This window comes from Gambusia affinis, linkage group LG09 (assembly GCF_019740435.1).
Source record: "Gambusia affinis linkage group LG09, SWU_Gaff_1.0, whole genome shotgun sequence".
Taxonomy (NCBI): domain Eukaryota; kingdom Metazoa; phylum Chordata; class Actinopteri; order Cyprinodontiformes; family Poeciliidae; genus Gambusia; species Gambusia affinis.
The window spans coordinates 27,023,088-27,042,745 of record NC_057876.1 but is presented as its reverse complement, the minus strand read 5'-3'; the positions used below and the strand labels follow the sequence as shown (position 1 = coordinate 27,042,745).

Genomic DNA, 19,658 nt, shown 5'->3' with positions numbered 1-19,658 from the left:
CACTTGCCTTTAACCTCTCTTTGGATCAGAAAGAATGTTTTGGAACATTCTTTATTTAATTTATGGGTTTTCAGTATGAAAACAAGAAAATGTAAATGTAATGTTTTATAAATGTGTAGGAGAATGTACTTTCACCATAGATTGTACTGAGTAATCACATTTGTTTACTTTAGTGCTCACTGGTCATAATGTTTGGCCTGAATGGGGTTGTAATGATATAATGCAATAGTCCACTCCATGTTAGCTACAATTCCACCAACTATACATCAACAGAGTTCTTATCGCTTTAATGTAAAGAATACATATTAACATAAATGTACGAGAGACCTTTGACATTTCTTCTGTCTTTTTTTCACCAGGTCGTTGACACCCCATACTTGATCAATCCAGAGTGGAAGAATTTCATTCCAGGCTACATGTACAATGACTCTGAACTGGAGCTGACATCAGAAAGCTTGTACAGGCAAGGAAAACTCAGACATATTATATTATATAGCCTATTAACATTTTGCAAAGTTCTGTTGTGATCCCAAATTTATTTAAAATGTATTTTCAAATAAACTTATTCCAGTTTTTAGCAAGTATTCAAATGTAAAATTCTTTCAGTTGAGATTAACACATGTCTCTTATGCAGACAATGCAGACAAACCCTTTATAAGCAATACATAAACAACATTGCATATGAAGAGTGGAACAGTAATGCAAAAAACAAGATCTTTAAATTATAAAGAAATCTGAGGTGACTCTATCCACAGCAATGCATTCAGTGTTCTCTGTATCTATCTTCTTTATATTTAAAATCTTAGAAAGCATTGATGAATGCATTTTAAACTTTTTTTAAAACTATTTCTGTTGGATGTTGAGTAATCAACTAATGAGGTTACTCATATTTTGAAAAAACTTTCTGCTGTGGCACATTCATTGCTTGTGGCATCGAGTCTCCAGTTGAATATTTCATCCACACGGAAGGGGGGGATGCAAATGAAAGGAGCTGCAGTTAACTTGCCGTAGCTAATTAGTGTCATTTTTTTACACTTTAGTACTGCTTTTCTGCAGCTTACTTCTGTATGATTGCATAAGCTTTCATCATCCTCCTGCTTGATGGGGATTCATAAGTACGCTGCGATGACAGACCCAAAGTCATTACATTTACAAACAGACATGGATTTAACTTTAATAAGAAAACTCCTCTGACTGAGTCTAGTTGGTTGCTTAAATGTTAGAATTTTTAAGACTTTAGCTTTTTGAGCAAATGATCCTGCTTCCAATTTTGAAACACATCAGCTCTGTAATTCCAATCAATTACACATGGTGGCAGCAAACATTTTTCCCAGACTGGTATAAAACTGATTTTTCTTTCTCTGCCCCTTTATTTCATTGCCTATATGTTTGATATTTTCAGTACTTGCAAACAGAACAAAGGCATCTACTCTGCCCTGCGTCTGGATAAAGTCTTCAACATCTCCTCGTTCCTGAACACCACAGTGGTTAGTAATCTGCACAGGCACAACATATACTTTACAGTATAGGTTTATGCTGTTGGTGGACGTCATGAACAGAAAGTCAATAAATCTGATAAACACAGTTACAGACGTTAGAAAACTTTGATTAAACTGGAAAAGAGCTTCAAGCATGTTGTAAACATTAAACATGATAACAATAGTTTTATGAATGAGCTTCTTACTGATGATCCTTTAAGTCAATTAGATTGCAAAAAATGTCATCTGCCAATTGCCAAATATTGTGTAAATATTAACATTTGTTAATCTAATAATATTAATCAATAGCAATTCCAAGTACATATAACATTGTGTGCTGCATTCTTGGGAAAAAAAATACAGTATAGACCAAAAGTTTGGACACACAGTTGTGGTCTGTACTGTATATATGTATATGTATATATATATATATATATATATATATATATATATATATATATATATATATATATATATATATATATATATATATATATATATATATATATATATATATATATAATGTAAAATAATGGTTATAAATGTGAAGTGTGGCATTCCATCTACTTTCTGCATCCTTGAATCAGTACTTTGCTGAAGAAGCCTTTATGTGGACTGCCTGACAGTTTGTGGGATGTGAAACTCTGAAAGTATAAAATCCTGACAAAATATTGTTTTGAGTGGGATTATACAGTCTTCAGCTATTTATTTCTGCTCACAGCTAATTTCAAATGAACAATATTAAACAATGTGGAACAAGGTCATGCACAAATATTTCTCTACTAATTTTCAATCTGCATATCATTCAGTAACTAGTATTGTATAGAGTAATATTCAAATTATGTGCATCCTGAAGTAACAATACATTCTCTGAAGTAATGATGGTTCATATTGCAAATAAGTCTTCATTAGAGCTCTCCTATCAATTCAAAGTCAGAAAAGTGGGTTGTATTCTTGATGTTGCAATTCATCTTTGGTTGGCTATCTGGGAGAACCAGTGTAGTTATTATCCAATCATATTTTTTGTCTACATCACCAAATCAAATCATGAACACTAAAGTTTCTTTGGATATCAATAATATAGCCATATTTGATTAATAATAAAATCTAATAATCTGATAAGAAACAATTTAAACTTGTAACCATTTTATGTTATGTAACATAGACTGTGTTTCTGATGTGGAGAGTAACACCTTAATAAAAAGTTAAGACAATACCAACTCCTCATCATCTTCCTTCTTTCTAAACTTGACTATACTTCTCGCTGTTTGGTAGATAGTCTCTTCCCTTTTGATTGGACTCTAAAACAACATTCATTTTAGTCCACTGAAGAAAACAAACACACAGTAAAAACTTATATGGCTGACATTTTTAGTTTTCTGGAAAATCCTAAACTTGTGACGTGCCCATACAGTTATCCTAGAAACTGGTTTACTGTCCCAATGTGTTTTTCTGTTCTCTTTATAGTAGCACAAAAAACATCTTTCTTGGCTGGGAAAGCAGACATTTTTTGGTCAAGGCATTCTTTTTAAAATTTTTTTCTGCAAAAACATTTCTGAGAATGATGACTGTGGTTTTCAGAAGACCTCAAAATAAAAGAAGACCTAATAAAGTCTTTTGTAGTTTCTCCTATTAATCCACTTAGTCTTGGTGCAAACAGGGACAAATTTGTTTTTATAGCACAAATGGAAAGCAAGAGATTCTCAAGTAAATACCAAAGTATATATTTCTTATCTCTTAATTATCTTCTTTCTAAAACGTTTCAAGTTAAACAAACGGCATAAAAAGAACAAATTTCGATGATGCAATGGTCCTCCACTCTTCTTTGGAAATATGTTTGAGCTCTGTCGTGTTGCATGAGGATCAGTCTTTTTCAAATCCTGCCACAAATTCCCTGTTGGATTGAGGTGTGGACTTTCACTAGGCCACTCCAGAACATCCGCCTTGTTGTCTTTGAACCATTTCTGTGTAGCTTTAGCTTGGTGCTTCAGATCGTTGCGTTGCTGGAAAATTCTCTGAAGTTATAGTTCTGTGGTAGATGGAAGCTAATTGTCTTGTAGGATTTCCTAATATTTTGCTGTAATCATTTTACCTTCTAACTCTATAACCCTTCCAGAGCCTACCACTGGCTCTGGAAGGCCTGTAGACACCATGCAGCATGTAGCATGCTGCCACATTGTTATAGACATCTGCCCTGTTCAGAAAGAAGATTTTGACCTGTAAATGTGAAAGCTGAGTTCAGGGTTTATATTCTCACCCAAACGTCTGATCCCCGGTTGTGTTTACAGTTCACTAAGGATGTGGTGCGTCAGCTGGAGAACTTTCGGATTGACCTGAGAGCGATAATCCTGTTAGAAGCAGAGGGGAAGCAGAACCTCCTAGATTTCTCTGAAGCTGGCTTATCAGAGATCAACTACGCTGACTATCTTGACGAGGTGAGATATACTGTGATTATAGAAACACATGAACAGGAGAAAAGTATGCTTTCAGTGGTTGGTTTTGAATAGTTTTAATTTTGGGGTTATGATGTATAAATTGTTGCAATTCTTAAATTATGTCTGTAAAAAAATAGATTTAAATTATTTAACAATTGACTTAACACCTAAACACCTAAACTTAACACTTAACACCTAAATCAGTTAACAAGCTTTAGACAGAGTTCTGCGAAGGACTGCTAAAGCTAAATTATCCAATAAGGATCCAATCCAGGCCAAAGATTTGAAGGTATGTGCTAGAACTTTACATTTGGTCTTTTCATCAGTCAGCTTCACTTTAAATACCTAAGACTGAGGGCAAAATAGTAATTGTCCTTTAGACTGAATCTACAAGCAAATGTGTGAAATGTTTAGTTTAACTTTCATTCTCTCAGTCAGAAGCCTCTGATTTCTGAGTTGTACAAGGAAACGAGAGATTTGATCTGATTCAGTTTGGATTAAGGTGACCTAAAAGCCTTAGCTGAAGAAAAACAAGATAAATTACAATCCCATGTTTTTTCTGTACATTAATTTGAAGAATAACTGCAATTTCTTTGAAATTTGTGAGCAATTTATATTGAACGTTTTTGTAAAGCTTTGACCTGCAAGTTGGTGGCAAATTAAGAACAATGTCTGAACATGTTAAATGCAGTATTCTACATATAGAAGCCATTTTTGTTAAAATTTTATAAAATATATTTGTTCTATTTGATGTTTGTTGTGAATGACATATACTCACAAACGAACGAGGTAATTAGTTCAACGTTTAGAAACTACAGCGGCTGTAATGTGTCACAGCAAAGGTAAACAAAGGTAAAATAACCCGAACAGGTGATCAACTCAAAACCACCCGTACCTTTTTACTCTCTCTCTCTCTTTGTAGCTTAAGCACACCTGTTACCGTGGCAACCGCCTGTGCCCCGCAAAACGACCAAAGATTACATTAAAAACATTGCATTCAGTCCGTTACGACATCAAGTTTCCAGGCTTGATATTTATTTCTCGATTATTAATCAGCGTTTCCCTGAACACAGCGATGGTTGATTGATTAGCTGTACTTGGTGCTAGAGTGGCTAACATGAGGAACAGTTTAGTCCAAAGCCTTTTTAAATGTGTGTACAGCCAAACCCCGGCTCCGTGTTTAAGTTACTGAATTTTTTGTCTGCTTAAGGTGAATAAAGGAGTCACTGTGGTGGATGTTCTCTCATTCGCCAAAGAGCTGGAGTCCCAGACAGACCTGATGGTAAGGAAGCTGATCTGCCTATGTTAGCTGATGCACCAACGTTCACATTTTGGAGTTTCATATTAATTTGTCTTTGTACAAGAGATTATTTTAATGCATCTGTTCTCTCAAATGGTAATGGAGAGTGATCTTTTTAACTAAGTTCTTTGAACAGATGCTGCTACACAGACACTGGTGTGCTTTCATGCAGAATGATTGTGTTGGCAAAAACTAAATATTTGTGCACTTTCAAATGCAAAAACAAAATGCAATTATTTAAAAGTTGGCAGTTTGGTAAACTGGGAAAGATGTGTTTTTTAAAAAAGGATTACATTTATAAACCATTTGATTATTTCCTGATGAAGGATGAATGAGAACTAAAACATGCTTTGTTTTCTATTACATGACCAAAACTTTAAGAAATGTCTGGGCAGCAGGAATCTCACAAATGCATTCTTTTGTTCCTTCCTCTTCTTTTGGAAAAAAAAAACTTGACTTGTTTTTTTCTCCTTCTCCAGCCCAGGGGACATCTTCAGACAGCTCTGAAAGGCCATGTGGCCACTCTGCAGCGGATCCACAGACAACAGATCGCTCCAATGGAGCAGGCCATGGTAATCCCCTCTGCGTGTCCCAGATACTTTCAACAGAACTCGGTTTTGACCAGATTTGCATAGTTATCCACCCTAAACCACATAAAAACAATACAAAAATGATGACATACACTTTCAATATGTAATGGAATAAATCTCTGATAAATACAGTTAATATTAGATGAAAACAAGTCATTCTCTCACTTGCACCAAACAAAGAAGACCTAAATACTGTAGACTCCATCCAGGTGAGCAAACCTTGGTGGATTTAGAGATGTTTTACTGGAACTGGACGTATGCAATTGAATTTGCATTTAATTGGTGCTGCATAAATTAGCAAAACTGACTTTTGTACTTTGGCATTTTATGTCCGTTCCCTTAATTTGGTTGGTGTGGTGTACTTTGTTCACCCTTTCACCATTTGGTATTTTTCCCATTACTTTCTTTTCATAACAGCTTTCTTGCCTGAGAAAGAAATTCTCACTTTACATTTTGTGCTGATTTTACATCCATCGGCTTTAGAAACTCTTTGTTTCTGCTTTTACAACCAATAATTTTAAGTAATTATTCCACAATAAGTCTACAGTATAGAGGTGTGATTATATAAAATTTTGCTTTGTCTGCTGTGTTGTAAAATAAAAAAGCAGTTGTTGCCCTCGGGCTTGTGTCAGAACACATTAAATATGAAATATTCAGCTTTATTTTCTCCACTCTGTCAAATATTATCTAGGATAAACAGATGCAATCATTGTTGGTTCTCAGCACAACATTTATTTATGTTTTGTTTTGTTTTTCTCTGTTCACCATCAAGAAATATGTTAGAGCAAGGGTAAGCACAAGTCTATGATATGCTATGCATTACCTGTGTTATTACCTGGAGCTTTAAACAAACAACCTTTCTTTGAGATGTTATTTTGTTTCAGACACACTTTTTATTATTGTTTTCACAAATTTGTAGTTGATATCAAAAGTATTTGTGCCAAAACAGTGAAAAATATCCACATAAAGAGGATAAATGTTATTTTTTTAGACGAAATAAAGGACCGTCCTTATTTATTTTTTGTTGTGGATGTGATTATGTCTTTGCATTGTGGATATTTGATTTTGGGACAAAATCCTTCAGCATGCCAAAAATTAAATCAATGTTACTCGTTGTGTATGTGTTGCTCTCAGTTTTCTGTTGGTCTTTAACTTCTGAAACTAATGTCGGATTTTTTGTTTTCTCTAAGAGTGCTTTGAACCAGAGTATGAGATTCCTGGAGAGGACAGCTTCTGACCTCCCGGTAAATAAACCGCTATCAAAATTCATATTTACAGTCACATTGGTACTGACTGGTTTGTCTTTACAGAACAAAGTCACAGGTGTTCTTGAGGCCATTGAAGCTGCAGAGCACCTCATCTCCCAGAATGCAACACTTTTAATCAATCAGGTAAATGTGTCTGTTTGCGTAATCTCACTTTTGTGATTGTGTTAAACTAACAACTGTTCTCTAATTTCGTACAGGAAACAAGAAAATACTCAGCAACCATTATTGGTTATTTCAATCAGTACATAGAATGGGTCAAAACATCAGTAAGTGTTTATCTACCATTTTTATGTCATGTAAATTTAATGTTTTATGCATTATTTTGTTCATGTTTAGTGAAAGGAATTTATGCAGCATGAGTTATGAAAAAAGCTCAGTATTGTACAGTGGAAAACAAAAAAAACTTGCATAACAGTTTTTGGGGTAAATATAGAGAGGACAAATATAAAAGCTACAGCTCCTTTAAATCTGAGGAATTTACTTTGAGGCATTATGGTCTCTGCTGCAGTAAAGCCAAAGGAATTCAAACCAAAGTGAAAAATAAGATATTTTAGCTCTGATTCTCATGTATGTCAATAAAACCTTTTTGTTTCAGTCTCAATGTTATTGTTGTTCAGGAGCAGTCAGAATGCACAGATGTGTTGTGCCACAGTTAAGAAACTTTGTGTTTATTGGAAGTACGATGGTGCGACAACATTTCCTGTTTACATCCTTTGTAGTTGGCTTTGGAGGTTGCACCATGCAAGCCCTTCAGCAACATCTTGGATACGGCGCAGATCATGACCTGCAGTTTCTTGGTGGATTCTATGGTAACAATGGCAATACTAAAAATAGATCCCACCTAATCAAGCTTCCTGTAGTTAAATTTGCATTTAATTGGTGCTGTATAAATAAATCTCTGTGTTTCATGGCAGATGTTTAGGTTTAATGTTTTAACCCCCCAAAGGCGAAGTGAAACAAATCTAGTTGTGCAGCTGTGTTATCACTTGCCCAAAGTGATTAAGGGCAATATCTAGAGTCTATGTCTGTAAACTAAAGCCAAATTAAAAACAGCAGTTCCAATATATTTCAAAGGTAGTCATACCCCTTCAACTTTTCCACATTACAAGCACAAGCTTCAGTGCATTTAAATGTAATTTTAAGTGATCTCTACAAAGTGGTGCAAAATTTTGAAGTGGAAGGAAAATGATTCATGGTTTTAACATTTTTATTGTCTTTACAAATAAACATGAAAAGGCTTAGGAAGTATAAATACTTTACAAGGCAAAACATTGTAAAGTATAGCTTCATATAAAATTATGAAAAAATATAATTATAAAATATTTGTAATTGTAAAAATATAATTCTTTAAATTATCTTTTCGACAGAACACTTTCTGGATGGGTCTGGGCTGCAGCACACTATTCTTGCTCCCAAGCGTAATACTAGCTGTGAAACTAGCCAAGTACTACCGCAGGATGGACACAGAGGATGTTTATGACGAGTGAGTTATTGCATTTATTTTTCTTCTCACATGTTTGTATTATATCTATTATTATTATAAAGCTCCAATTTTAGATTCTTTTATGGCTCAATTAGATCTAAATTAGTGCACATATATTTTAAATATTTGATGGTTGCAGGATATCCTTCTATCTTTTAGGCTTTTCTTTTGAGTATCTGAATATAATTGATTAGTTTTCTGGTTTGCTTTAAAATGCGTTCTTAAATGGGTTCTAAAACTGTTCTGTACTACTAAACCTTTCTACTTTGATTTATTTTCTGCTCCCTTTTCTCTACCCTTTAGCTCCTCTGTTTCTGGGACTTGGCATTTTACTTTGTGATAACCATTCCTACTATTTCCATCATGTCATATTTTTCATTTTATTTCTTCATTCTTCTTTGTCAAGCACTTGGCACTTTACAAAGAAAAGACACTGATAAATAAGTCAATTCTTATTTCTTCTTCATGGGCCTTTTTCATGTTCAGACTGTGGACTCATGGCTTTATCTACAGTAGTAGTAATTGTGATATCTCAGCTGATCAACTGCATCCCCCTCTGTGCAGTCAGTGCTGGATTGCACAGAAGAACTTCTGATGCATTTCTTTTGCTGAAAATCTCAATAACATTTTTATGTTCCTGTTTTCTCTGTATCTCCATAGTGTTGAGACAATTCCCATGAAAAAGTAAGATGTTCTTCCCCAACCTCCTTTTCATTTTAACTTCTCTCACTCTGTGCTTTTTTCCCAAGTAATGTATATAGAAAGCTGTTTACTAAATTCTTGGTGCTCGTTTGCATTTTTGAGCTTCAAAATTGCTCATGTGGGTGAACGATGTGGCTTTTTGTCGTGTGCTATGTTTAAGAAGTGCCCCTTACAGTACCTTTCATGAAGGGCTCTTGCAATCATTAAAGTGTTTTTTGTAAAAAAATAAATAAATAAATTGTGTAAATAGAACACTAAGGTTTATACTCAGAACATATTCATCTCCTGATATTGTTTAAAAATTTATCCACATATAAAGAAAACATTTTTATTCAGCATGTCGCGTTTCTCATTTTTCATTCCATTTTTGTTCACAATGTTTTATTTTCAGTATGGAAATTGGTAATAATGGTTATCATAGTGAGAGTTCACAAGGTATTCCTAATCCTATGATGACAAGGTAAACTTTCTATTTATCCTGCTAACTGCATGTCATGGTGGAGGTGGATGCATGCCTGGGAAGTTGGTTTTATATGTTATATGGCTGAACACAGTGCATGCTTGCAGAGGGAGTCATTTCAAGACACGCACTTGCATAAGTGTGTGTGATATTATAGAAGTGGTAGCTTTTATTAGAAACAATCTGGAATCATTTTTTTGGTGTCTGATAAAAAGTGCTTTAAAATAAATTTCAGCAGTGGTTTAACATTTGGGATGGAGATCAGATCACAGCCCTACTGTTTCCTTTGAGGCTGAAATATGGAGCAGAATAAAAAAACTGTTGGGTTATTCAACTTGAAGACTGGGGATTATTGAAAAACAAATACTAATAAAGGTTTGTTATAGAGAGTATCTAAAGCTAATATGCATAACTCTGTTAGAAGTGCCATTTTCATAATCAACATTTTAAATATTGCAACTTAAAGGACTGTAATTGCAATTGTTATTTAGTCAAAACACTTGTTTATCACAGTAAGCAAAAGTAAACTAGAGGCGAGTATTAGAAAAATAAGAGCTGGAACATCTTGATGGAGAAAAAGAATTTTGTATAAAAAAAATTACAGTCTTTAGTCTGAGGAAAACCATACCCTCACTTAAACTCTCTTTCATCAAAGAGAAATTAGGGTTTCAATTCCCAATAATCAGTCAGATTCTTCTACCTTCCAACAATCATAGGAGCCTTGAGGCTGAAGAATCTGTCTGCTACCACTACTTCACTGTCATGTTGAAAATGTTCTGCTCGGTGCTTTTGAGGGAATCTACCATATTACTAACCAACTGCTTTCTTTCTGATGCTGGGAAATTCCTGTGGAATGAAATGAAACCTTCTCCTGTTTCCTCTTGTTTAGTGTCGGCCAAAGTCCGATGAATGTACACCTGATCATTTTGTTCAGAGAGAGGCAAGCATGTTGAGCTTTAGTGTGTCCCTGGATATGTTGCTAGTTTTGATTTTCTTTTCTGAATCTAACCAGATGCTTAACTGCGTGTTTTATCTTTTTAAGTTGCATTTGGATGCAGATGAGTTTGCACAAACCAACAAGATAAACACAGAGAGTAAAACATCTAAATGAGGACTTGCTCTGACTTGTTGCAGTTTGAAAAAATAGGAGTTTCATTTCCAGTTTGAACTTGCAAGATTAATACAACTTTTTTATTAAACCTTGTCTTTCTATTTGAGTTGCATTAAGCTTTTGGAATGAAACTCATGCGTCAATAGGACTTTAATAAAATTTAAAACCTGTTCTAATTGATCAACACTAAACTACTCTGTTTGCACAGTAAGCTACTCAGAGAATGTTTTGCTCTCTGTTATATGAACTGCTCACCCTTTTCTGCTTGCCACCAAAAAGTAGTGGACGTAAAATGTTGAGTCTGTCTGGTAACGTTTTTCCCTGCGTGTTTGTTCCTGTGATGATAGCGTCCCAACATTTGAAACAATAAACAGGTTTCCACGGGCCTCGGCTCCTCCGAGGCACATCGACTGGTGAGAGTCAGCTCTAGCTTGGCTCCTGAAAGGTACTGGTAACACAAAACAACGACTCTGTCTCTCTAACACCGATTTCCTCACACCTCTCCTCACAGCTGTCCTGCTGAGTCAGCGATCATCTGTTTTAAATCTTATACTGCTAATGTGCTAACACTTTTAACACCTGTTCACAGCTTGTTTTAGTGCTTTTCTGCTTGCTGAAAAACCGTCATGGTGAGAATGGCTAAATTTACTGTAGATGCTCGTGACTCAGTGTTTTAGAAAGAAGAAACCTTCAGTTTTATCTTGATTTATATTTAGAATAATATCATGCAGTTTAAAAGACTTTCTCTAACGTGTCTCCTGGCTCTTGTGAGTGCTTGTGTTCAGTTAGTGCGTGAGATAAGTGAAACCCTTTTATATGTAGTTATTTCCACCAACAGCACCCTCCACGTTGAATAAAACCACTGGAAAAGTCGTGTAATGCCTTAAAAAAATGTCTTTTATTGTCTTACTGCAGCATCATCTCACAATGACAATAAAAAAAAAAAAAATCCAACCTTTAATTGTAGTACATTTAGTTAGAAAGGAATGCTGCAGCATTGTCATTTTCTTTTAGATTATTGAAACTACCTTGAAAGACCTTTTACATATTTTCAGAAGGGCCAGAAGTTTCCACTGGTGTTGCAAGAATTATTTGGTGAAATGAAGATTTGACCAATTCTGAATTTTGTTAAGATCTCTTCAGTCTCAGAATGACTGAGACTGCAGAGATACATTACAAATTTTCATGAGAATCTAAGGGACTGCAATAAAAGCTTAACTTATTTTAGGAATATTTATGTTTTGAAGTTTCCACTGGTGTTGCAAGAATTATTTGGTGAAATGAAGATTTGACCAATTCTGAATTTTGTTAAGATCTCTTCAGTCTCAGAATGACTGAGACTGCAGAGATACATTACAAATTTTCATGAGAATCTAAGGGACTGCAATAAAAGCTTAACTTATTTTAGGAATATTTATGTTTTGAAATATTTTCTTGCATTGTGATATCTAAAGTATCTTTCTCTGCTATTTGCCCTTATAGTGCCCTTGACAACTGGAACTAAACGTCATGGTAAGGTTTCATTGTGTTTCTCTTGTTTCAGGTCGCAGGTATTTGATTGAATGTGCGACTTCATCATGTGGAAAGACACATCCCGTGGTTGTGGAAAAGATGTTTGTTTGAAGCAGAGAAAAAAACTGATGAAATTACAGAATTGGGTTAAATGTCGAATGAATATTGAATAATGAATAAAACCTGAAGAACCGTAGGGAACCATCGTTTTCAGGAAGAAATGTTAAGAATCCTGAATGATTATGATTAGGGATCTGATTAGGGATCTTTTAAACATTTGCTAACATTAAATAGAAGAAAAGCAACAGTATAACTTAAGGTTGTTTAGTAGTGAAAATAAGAGCATTTCTATACACAGTGTGAAGGGGACTCAAGGGTTTGGGCCTGAACAGCTGAGTAGAAAACCTCCATTTGGTGAGGCTAACTAGAGAAAAAGCTTCAGTATGCAAAGAAGCATAACGTTTGAGTTATGGAGCGGAGCAAACAGAGCAAGATCAAGTTATATTATTAGTTCAGATTTACCCTCTTACAGTGTGATGTGTTCATTAAGTAGAGAGGCAGAGAAAATGTTGCCCATTTTTTTTCCGTGATGGCAAAGTTATGATGGGATTCATCTGGTTCAAACTGTAAAAGAGGGATTCAGGAAGCATGAGATGTCATTTTTACCCACATCAATCAATCAATCAATCAATCAATCAATCAATCAATCAATCAATCAATCAATCAATCAATCAATCAATCAATCAATCAATCAGAAAGCTCATTGCAGTGGTCACTCTTTTCCATCATCAATACAAGATCTGGGTGAAAAATGAATGTAATTCTGGTAATTAATAAATCTTGTGGCAATGCAAAAGCTTATTGTGACCTTTTTTTATTTGGTTGCCAACTTTTTTTTGGCCAATGAAATCTGATTGTTTCATTGAAAAAATGCATCTTTTTTAACTGAGACAAGTGAGGTCATGGATGTGGGATAATTGACAAAAATGTATTAATAACTTATCAATCAATAACTCAAAATGTTATTTTTCATTTATTGTAGCTCACTTGAGGAATCTCAAAATACGCTGGTTTCTTCACTTCAAAAGAAGAACACGGAAGATCCTGCTTGTTCAACGATGCAGATCAAATTGTCCAGTTTGGTTTCTGCCGGCAGGACGCTAACCTCATCAGCCCTCAGCATCAATCTGAGCCAGGTTTCATCTACATTTTCCAGGACTGTTGTGTCTGTGTTTACATTTGTTTGGATACAAAACCAAGCTGAAAAAGCCCTTGAGAGGACATAACATTGACTGTTGTGCTCATTTTTATGAACTTCGTGCTCAAGAAAAGAGAAGCTGGGAAAGTTATATTTTATTTCTGCAGTTAAAAAGGGTGTTGCACTTTCAAAGTGAGTGTCAAAAGGCAGGTTTCATAAAAATCTGATTGTTTCATTGAAAAAATGCATCCTTTTTATTAACTGAGACACAAGTGAGCTCATGTATGTGGGATATTTTACCTGTTGAGAAAAGGCTTGTGTGAACAGTGGCATAACGACTTGTGGAGAGAATTTGTAAGAAAACGGAGCATAACTTTTTTTTTTTTTTTTTTTAAGGCTGTTTACAATATTTTCAGACATGTTGGTTTTGTTGATTTTTGGTGGCTATGGGTCAATTTCCCTCTTTGACTATTCATAACCTCATTCAAATTTTGCCATTTTGTCCCCAAATTCTTCAATATCTTACCTGTAAATCACACTACTTGTATCCCTTTGTTCAAATCTCAGGAATAATTCAATAACAAAGATAGAATTTTATTTCTTAAAAAAAATACATATATTGCACCCCTTTTTCATTGGTTTGGACTCTGATATCTGCTTGGACCTGTCCCATTAGAGGCACATTACAAAAAAGATTTTTTACAGTAGAAGCAAAATACCAAAAATGACTTCGACTCAGTGGTCAAATTGGGTATTAAATGTCTCCTGACTGAATGTTGGTATGCAACATCCAATGACAGATGTTGCATACAAACATTTGTTGCATTACAACAACAGATGTTGCCTTTGTTGGTATGCAACAACTATTCAGCGTGAAAAAGGCAAAAGTGGAAAAGTATGAAATGACAAAGGGGCAACATGACCCACCTGTATGTGAGAAACACTGAAGAGGACTGTCTGCCTTTGAGATGTTTTACCATGACGTTACAGTTAAAAAAGGCCATATCACTATGTTAAACATAACATAGTGTACCATTGTACCACTGTACCATTTAAACTTGTGTCAGGTGTTAACATTTAGCATTTATTTATAATTCAGAGCGGTAAATTGTTCTAAAGCGATTCTTCTACTTGGAGTTTTAAATACCAAATCTCAGAATTATTTTTGAAGAGTGGGTTTAGAAAAAAAACACAAATTCTTGAAGCAAGGGACACATATGACCAATCATCTTCCTTTATTATTGTAAAAAAAAAAAAAATCCCATCACAACCACACTGTAACACCAAATGACAAATTCTTACCAAATGCAAGGCCGATGTGTTGAACTATCCATTAAAATAATGCAGTACAGTTGGAGAATAATAGTAAAAATAACATCTACTTCTATTTCCTCTATGTACCACATGTGTTTATTTTCAGATCTTTCCTGCTTTATGGTACTCATAATTTTAAAGTGGAAAGTTAACTCTCAAGCCAAATCCCATATTTTTAAATAGTCTTTCTGTGGCACGCTTTTTCCCCTTTGCCTGCTTTTTTGTTAAACAGTACTTCTGAATACATGGAACTTTTGAATGTGTTCTTTCATTAATCATTGTTATATGTGGAGGTTGAGTGAGAAATATGCTGATATTGTTACATCAGGGAGGCCAATCAACATATCCTATATCTCATATTTCTATACAGATGTTTTCTCCAGTGAGACCTTAGACAATCCATTTATGGGACAAATGAGCACCATTAATCAGATTGTTGAAAAGACATATTGTTCATGATTTACCCAGATCTGGTTTATGTGGACTGTGAAAAAAGCAATACCTGCCTTAGCAACCAAAATTTGGATTTTGTTTGTCACTGTAAATGCACAATAACTATGAACATTTACCAGCTAGTAGATTATATAATGTGCATATGTAAAGACTAACAAAAGTCAGTTTTTATGTGATTAAAAAAAAATCAGATTTTCTTTAAACTGTAATGGTAACAGCTGGTCTAAATTTAATACTTTATCCATAATTTTTATATTATATTTGTTTTATACTCCAACAAATCCATTTTAAATCCAAGTTTGTTATTGTTTTTAAAAGACAAAGTCCATGGGCTTGAATAAAAACAAACAAAAACAACGTGTCAGTTAAGAAGTCGCTAAAGAGAGTACTAACATTTAACAACTTTTAATAAGGTTACCATGACAAGGATTAAAAATTAACTCATTTTTGTAGATTTTTGTGCACATTTGACTTCTATAAAGCCAATAACTGTAATTTGCAGTAGAAGTACTGAAAATGTTTACCAACGGTTTACAAGTTATGCTCTGCTACACTGACTTTACACACTATTTTCATACATTTTATTTCTCCAAAGGAAACACTGACTGCCATGTTAAAATGTCCCAGCTGTGCTTTTCCATAATGTGAATTTATTGGCTTTGTCTCTTCCCAGCGTTCTCTTTTTTTGCTTACTTCATTTACAAACGTAGTTTTCCTCAAGGTGGACGTTTTTAGATGATTGGTGTGCTCATGTTGACTATCACAGTTTTACTCCTTGCTGGAGTTTGGTAATACATTTATGGGGACAAATTCACAACTTAAGTGCTTAAACTAGGTATATACGATAGCTTTGGGTTGATCCGATGAATGGGTCGCTGGTTTTAAATGTGATGCTGAACAGTTGGGTGATGATGGATCCAGGAAGATTCTTGTTTTTTATGTGGATATGATAAAAGTGTATAAATTGTGAATAAACTCTCCATTTCAAATTATTTTCTCTTCCAATCTTTCTTTACTTTTTTCAGCTTGCTCTGTATTTTGGGGTAACAATATTTTTGACGTTATGGAAAAGAAAGTAATTTGTCAGTTTTCCTATTTTACTGTGAGGTAAAACATGGAATGTATAATTCTGAGGGCTAAAAAAAGGAAAATATGTTGAAATTAATATAAATTTGATGCTAAAGGGGAACTGTGTGTAACATTGGAGCAGATGGTTTTGCACACTTTAGCACTATGCACATTCCAACGTGATGGTTGCACTGCCAAGCCAGAACCCTGTGGGTTGCATTACTGGTCAGCTATTTCAATAAGACATTATTATCCTCTTCCATAAGCTTGGCTTCAAAGTTTTCTCAGGCACCAAGCAGGATGCAAATAAACACTCAAAGAAAAACCACACACAGACTTTTTTTGTCTGAAAACCAGTCAAAAACAGAGGCTGAGTTTGAGAGAACTGACTTTATTCATAATATTTACTGAAACACTGAACATTGTGTGAGTGAGGTTATTTTAAATAAATTAAAAATGTAATCTAATTTCTCAAAATGTAGCAACTTACTGGATGTATGCGCAATTACAGTTTACAGTTAAATGTTCTGTATCAGATGAGTCAGAATCACGTCATACTTGGTAATTAAAGTTAAAGCAGGTTGTAAACCCTGCCCTTTTGGGATGTTACTAGTTTAAACACTAGGCTTCTTCACTTTGTTCTAAAAATATTTAACTTAACTTTGAAGATGATGAACACAAATCATTGCATTTCTGATCAAATTAAAATACATTACATCAAATTTAGATCTCTGTTTTGCTTAGTTCTTGCAAAAAATTCCAATTGTTTTGGTCGAAACATTAATCTCTTATAAGATCATGTGCCATATGTGTGCTTCATCCTACCTATTTTATACATTTTCTTGTGCTTTCTTAATTGGCATGGTCATTACGGCCTCCCTTTCCAGTCTTGTCTCTGCATGTGTGTACTCATGTTTCTCTGTGGCACTGTCCTGGGTTTATGTTTAGAGGGAAATGATAGGTTACCCTGCACAGTTATGAGCCTTAACTGCCACTTAAAGCAAACAAGAGAGGTTCAGCTTTCTTTTTTCTATCAGATTTCACATTTCTAATTAAAATGTATGTATCAAATTGTAAACTGTGACAATTTCTGTTCATGAGTGCAATAATGCAATGTGAAACTGACCTATACAGTCTTAAAGTCAGTAAACATAAAAAAAAAAAGATTTCATCATCTCGGTCGGTTGGTGTTTTTTTTTATGTTAAACGATCAAACATGAGAATCCATGTTGCATCTTAGTGGGATTTACGTACATTTCAGCAGGAACTAACGTTGCTTTTCCCTCCTCCGCCCATATAACCACTTTTTCTTAGTCTGACTCATTTTTTGTTCCCTAAAACTACTGTGTGTCTGCTTGGCCAATAAATACCAAGAGGAAGCCTCAGCTCAAGCAGTTCCACTCTCACCCTGCTCTCGGCATCTATCTGACACCATGTGGACCCAAGCCACTGCTCTGCTGCTGGCCTGCTGCCTTTGGCCAGCTGAGGCACAGGATGAAAGGAGACAAAGCATCTGGGACGATCCCATCAAGTTCCAAACCAAGGCTAACGACAAGTGCACCATGATCCTTACAGGCCAAGGAGAAAACATAAAGCTGAGGCTGTCATGCCAGGGCAACAGACGTGCCTACTGGTGTGAATATATGGGGAGACCTTACACCTGCAGTGCTTTCAACAAAAACCCCAGGCACTACTTCGTCCAGATGATGTGGGTCCTCAGGAAGCAAGCACACGCCTGTCAGGGACCTAAGGAGATCAAACCTCATATGTGCAGGAAGGCGACTGATGAATCTCAGATGATCTTCTCGGCTGGTCCTTTCCTAAGGTCTCGGCCAGCAGCGCAGCCATCAAAGCAGCCTAGAAAATCCCAAAGTTCAGCTGCACATGGAAGACCGAATTTGACAATGAAGACACCTTTTAAAACAGCTCGGGCTTCAGGGAAAGTTAAAACCACACAGAGAGCCAAATCACAGCCAACGGCAGCTCCGACTGAGAGCGCCCGGAGGAGAATGGCTCAGCAGTACTGCTGGAGGTCCCTGCAGGGCGTCTGTTCCTTTGTAATTGGTTGGTTTCGGAATTAACAAAAATGGTGAGCAGCAGAAAATTCCTTTCAGGATTTATATCTTTTATTGTATATATTTTATATAGGATAATACTTATTACACAAGTATAATCCTGTGTAATCTTGTTTGCTTAAACGTTATTTTCTTTCATCATTGATTCATAACTATCAGGTTTTATATCTTCCTCTGCATACAGATTGTGCTGATTTGGTGACTGAAACCACCAGTGGAGGAAAAATCCAGGCCAGCTATTTGTTTTGAAACATCTATAGCGCCCTCTTACGGAATTAGTCTGGTACTACAGTGGCTGTTACTTTTTTTTTATTTCTCTGATTTTACTGCTACGTTTTGCTTTGGAAACCTTCAGCAGTTTCTTTTATGTTTTGCATGTAGACCTGTATGAATTAGAACTGCTTTAACCTGTGAAAAGATAGTATAGATGTTTGTGTTTTTTGTGATATTTACTATAATTAGCTTGATTAACTTTTGTTGCAATCAGAATTTATGTTTGTTGTGTGAAAACACTTTTTCTCTACTGGTATATTTTGAAAAATATATATGGACTGTGAAAATGCTTTTAACTGAGAAATAAACACTATTAGTTAAACAATTCTTATCAATCTGCTTTATTTACAGTAGTGCATGTGAAATTCTGAATGTAAATTTTTTTTTGTAAATGTAAAATTTGAATTTTAGATTTTTTTTCATACAACAAGTGTATGATGCATCATGAAGCATACAGATAGCTCAGTGATTTTTTTTCTTACTCAATAAGCAGGACACTGTTCCTGTCCCACATATGAACATTTTTATTGACAATTATTGGCATTCATTTCTTAAGGTAAATGTCTCAGAGACCAGAGAAATCCTCCATTGTCCTACTACAAATATTAATTTCTTCTTTTAGTATCATATTAACAACTTAACCCGATTTTCTGATTTTTATTAGCAAAAAAAATTAAAAACTTTGCATTTCTCTTCTTCTACTTTGCAGTTACCTACCTTGTGTTTATCTGTTGCATAAAATCCCATTAATATGCACTGAACTTTGTGGTTGCAATGTGATAAATATGAAAACATTAATCCTCCTGCTTCATGATTCATGAGTCAAACTAATGAAGTTAACTAAGGAAGAATGACCTTCATCGTGTAAATGCATTAAACCCCACTTGGTTTTTTTTCTCATGCTGGTGCACCTGGAACATTTTAAAATCATTTTATCT

General features: G+C 34.9%; 2 protein-coding genes across 13 annotated transcripts in view; both read left to right on the top strand.

Annotated features, from left to right (window-relative positions):
• prom1a (prominin 1a) overlaps positions 1 to 16,296 on the top strand; it is a 61,025-nt gene extending 44,729 nt beyond the window's left edge. For 2 of the 12 annotated variants that reach the window (XM_044126508.1, XM_044126511.1), the window contains 15 exons: positions 360 to 463; positions 1,403 to 1,487; positions 3,767 to 3,913; positions 5,124 to 5,195; positions 5,693 to 5,785; positions 6,576 to 6,593; positions 6,994 to 7,047; positions 7,114 to 7,194; positions 7,269 to 7,337; positions 7,791 to 7,880; positions 8,439 to 8,554; positions 9,215 to 9,238; positions 9,648 to 9,716; positions 11,175 to 11,272; positions 12,310 to 12,339. In XM_044126508.1, coding sequence (XP_043982443.1) covers positions 360 to 463; positions 1,403 to 1,487; positions 3,767 to 3,913; positions 5,124 to 5,195; positions 5,693 to 5,785; positions 6,576 to 6,593; positions 6,994 to 7,047; positions 7,114 to 7,194; positions 7,269 to 7,337; positions 7,791 to 7,880; positions 8,439 to 8,554; positions 9,215 to 9,238; positions 9,648 to 9,716; positions 11,175 to 11,244 — 1,092 coding nt within the window. In that variant the 3' untranslated portion in view covers positions 11,245 to 11,272; positions 12,310 to 12,339. Of the gene's footprint in view, positions 1 to 359; positions 464 to 1,402; positions 1,488 to 3,766; positions 3,914 to 5,123; positions 5,196 to 5,692; positions 5,786 to 6,575; positions 6,594 to 6,993; positions 7,048 to 7,113; positions 7,195 to 7,268; positions 7,338 to 7,790; positions 7,881 to 8,438; positions 8,555 to 8,857; positions 11,273 to 12,309; positions 12,340 to 13,381 lie in introns of those variants that run through there. The other 10 variants (XM_044126513.1, XM_044126516.1, XM_044126509.1 and 7 more) reach the window with 8 other exon arrangements.
• A 1,451-nt stretch (positions 16,297 to 17,747) lies between these two features.
• On the top strand, positions 17,748 to 19,017 carry fgfbp2a (fibroblast growth factor binding protein 2a). Its single transcript, XM_044126507.1, has 2 exons — positions 17,748 to 18,461; positions 18,632 to 19,017. Exon 1 carries the CDS (start codon positions 17,806 to 17,808, stop codon positions 18,451 to 18,453), a length of 648 nt encoding a protein of 215 aa, XP_043982442.1. The 5' UTR covers positions 17,748 to 17,805; the 3' UTR covers positions 18,454 to 18,461; positions 18,632 to 19,017.
• The last annotated feature ends 641 nt before the right edge of the window (positions 19,018 to 19,658 follow it).

Bases quoted from the DNA above. Each gene is read 5' to 3' on its own strand.
- fgfbp2a (XM_044126507.1), top strand. From the start codon at position 17,806: ATGTGGACCCAAGCCACTGCTCTGCTGCTGGCCTGCTGCCTTTGGCCA.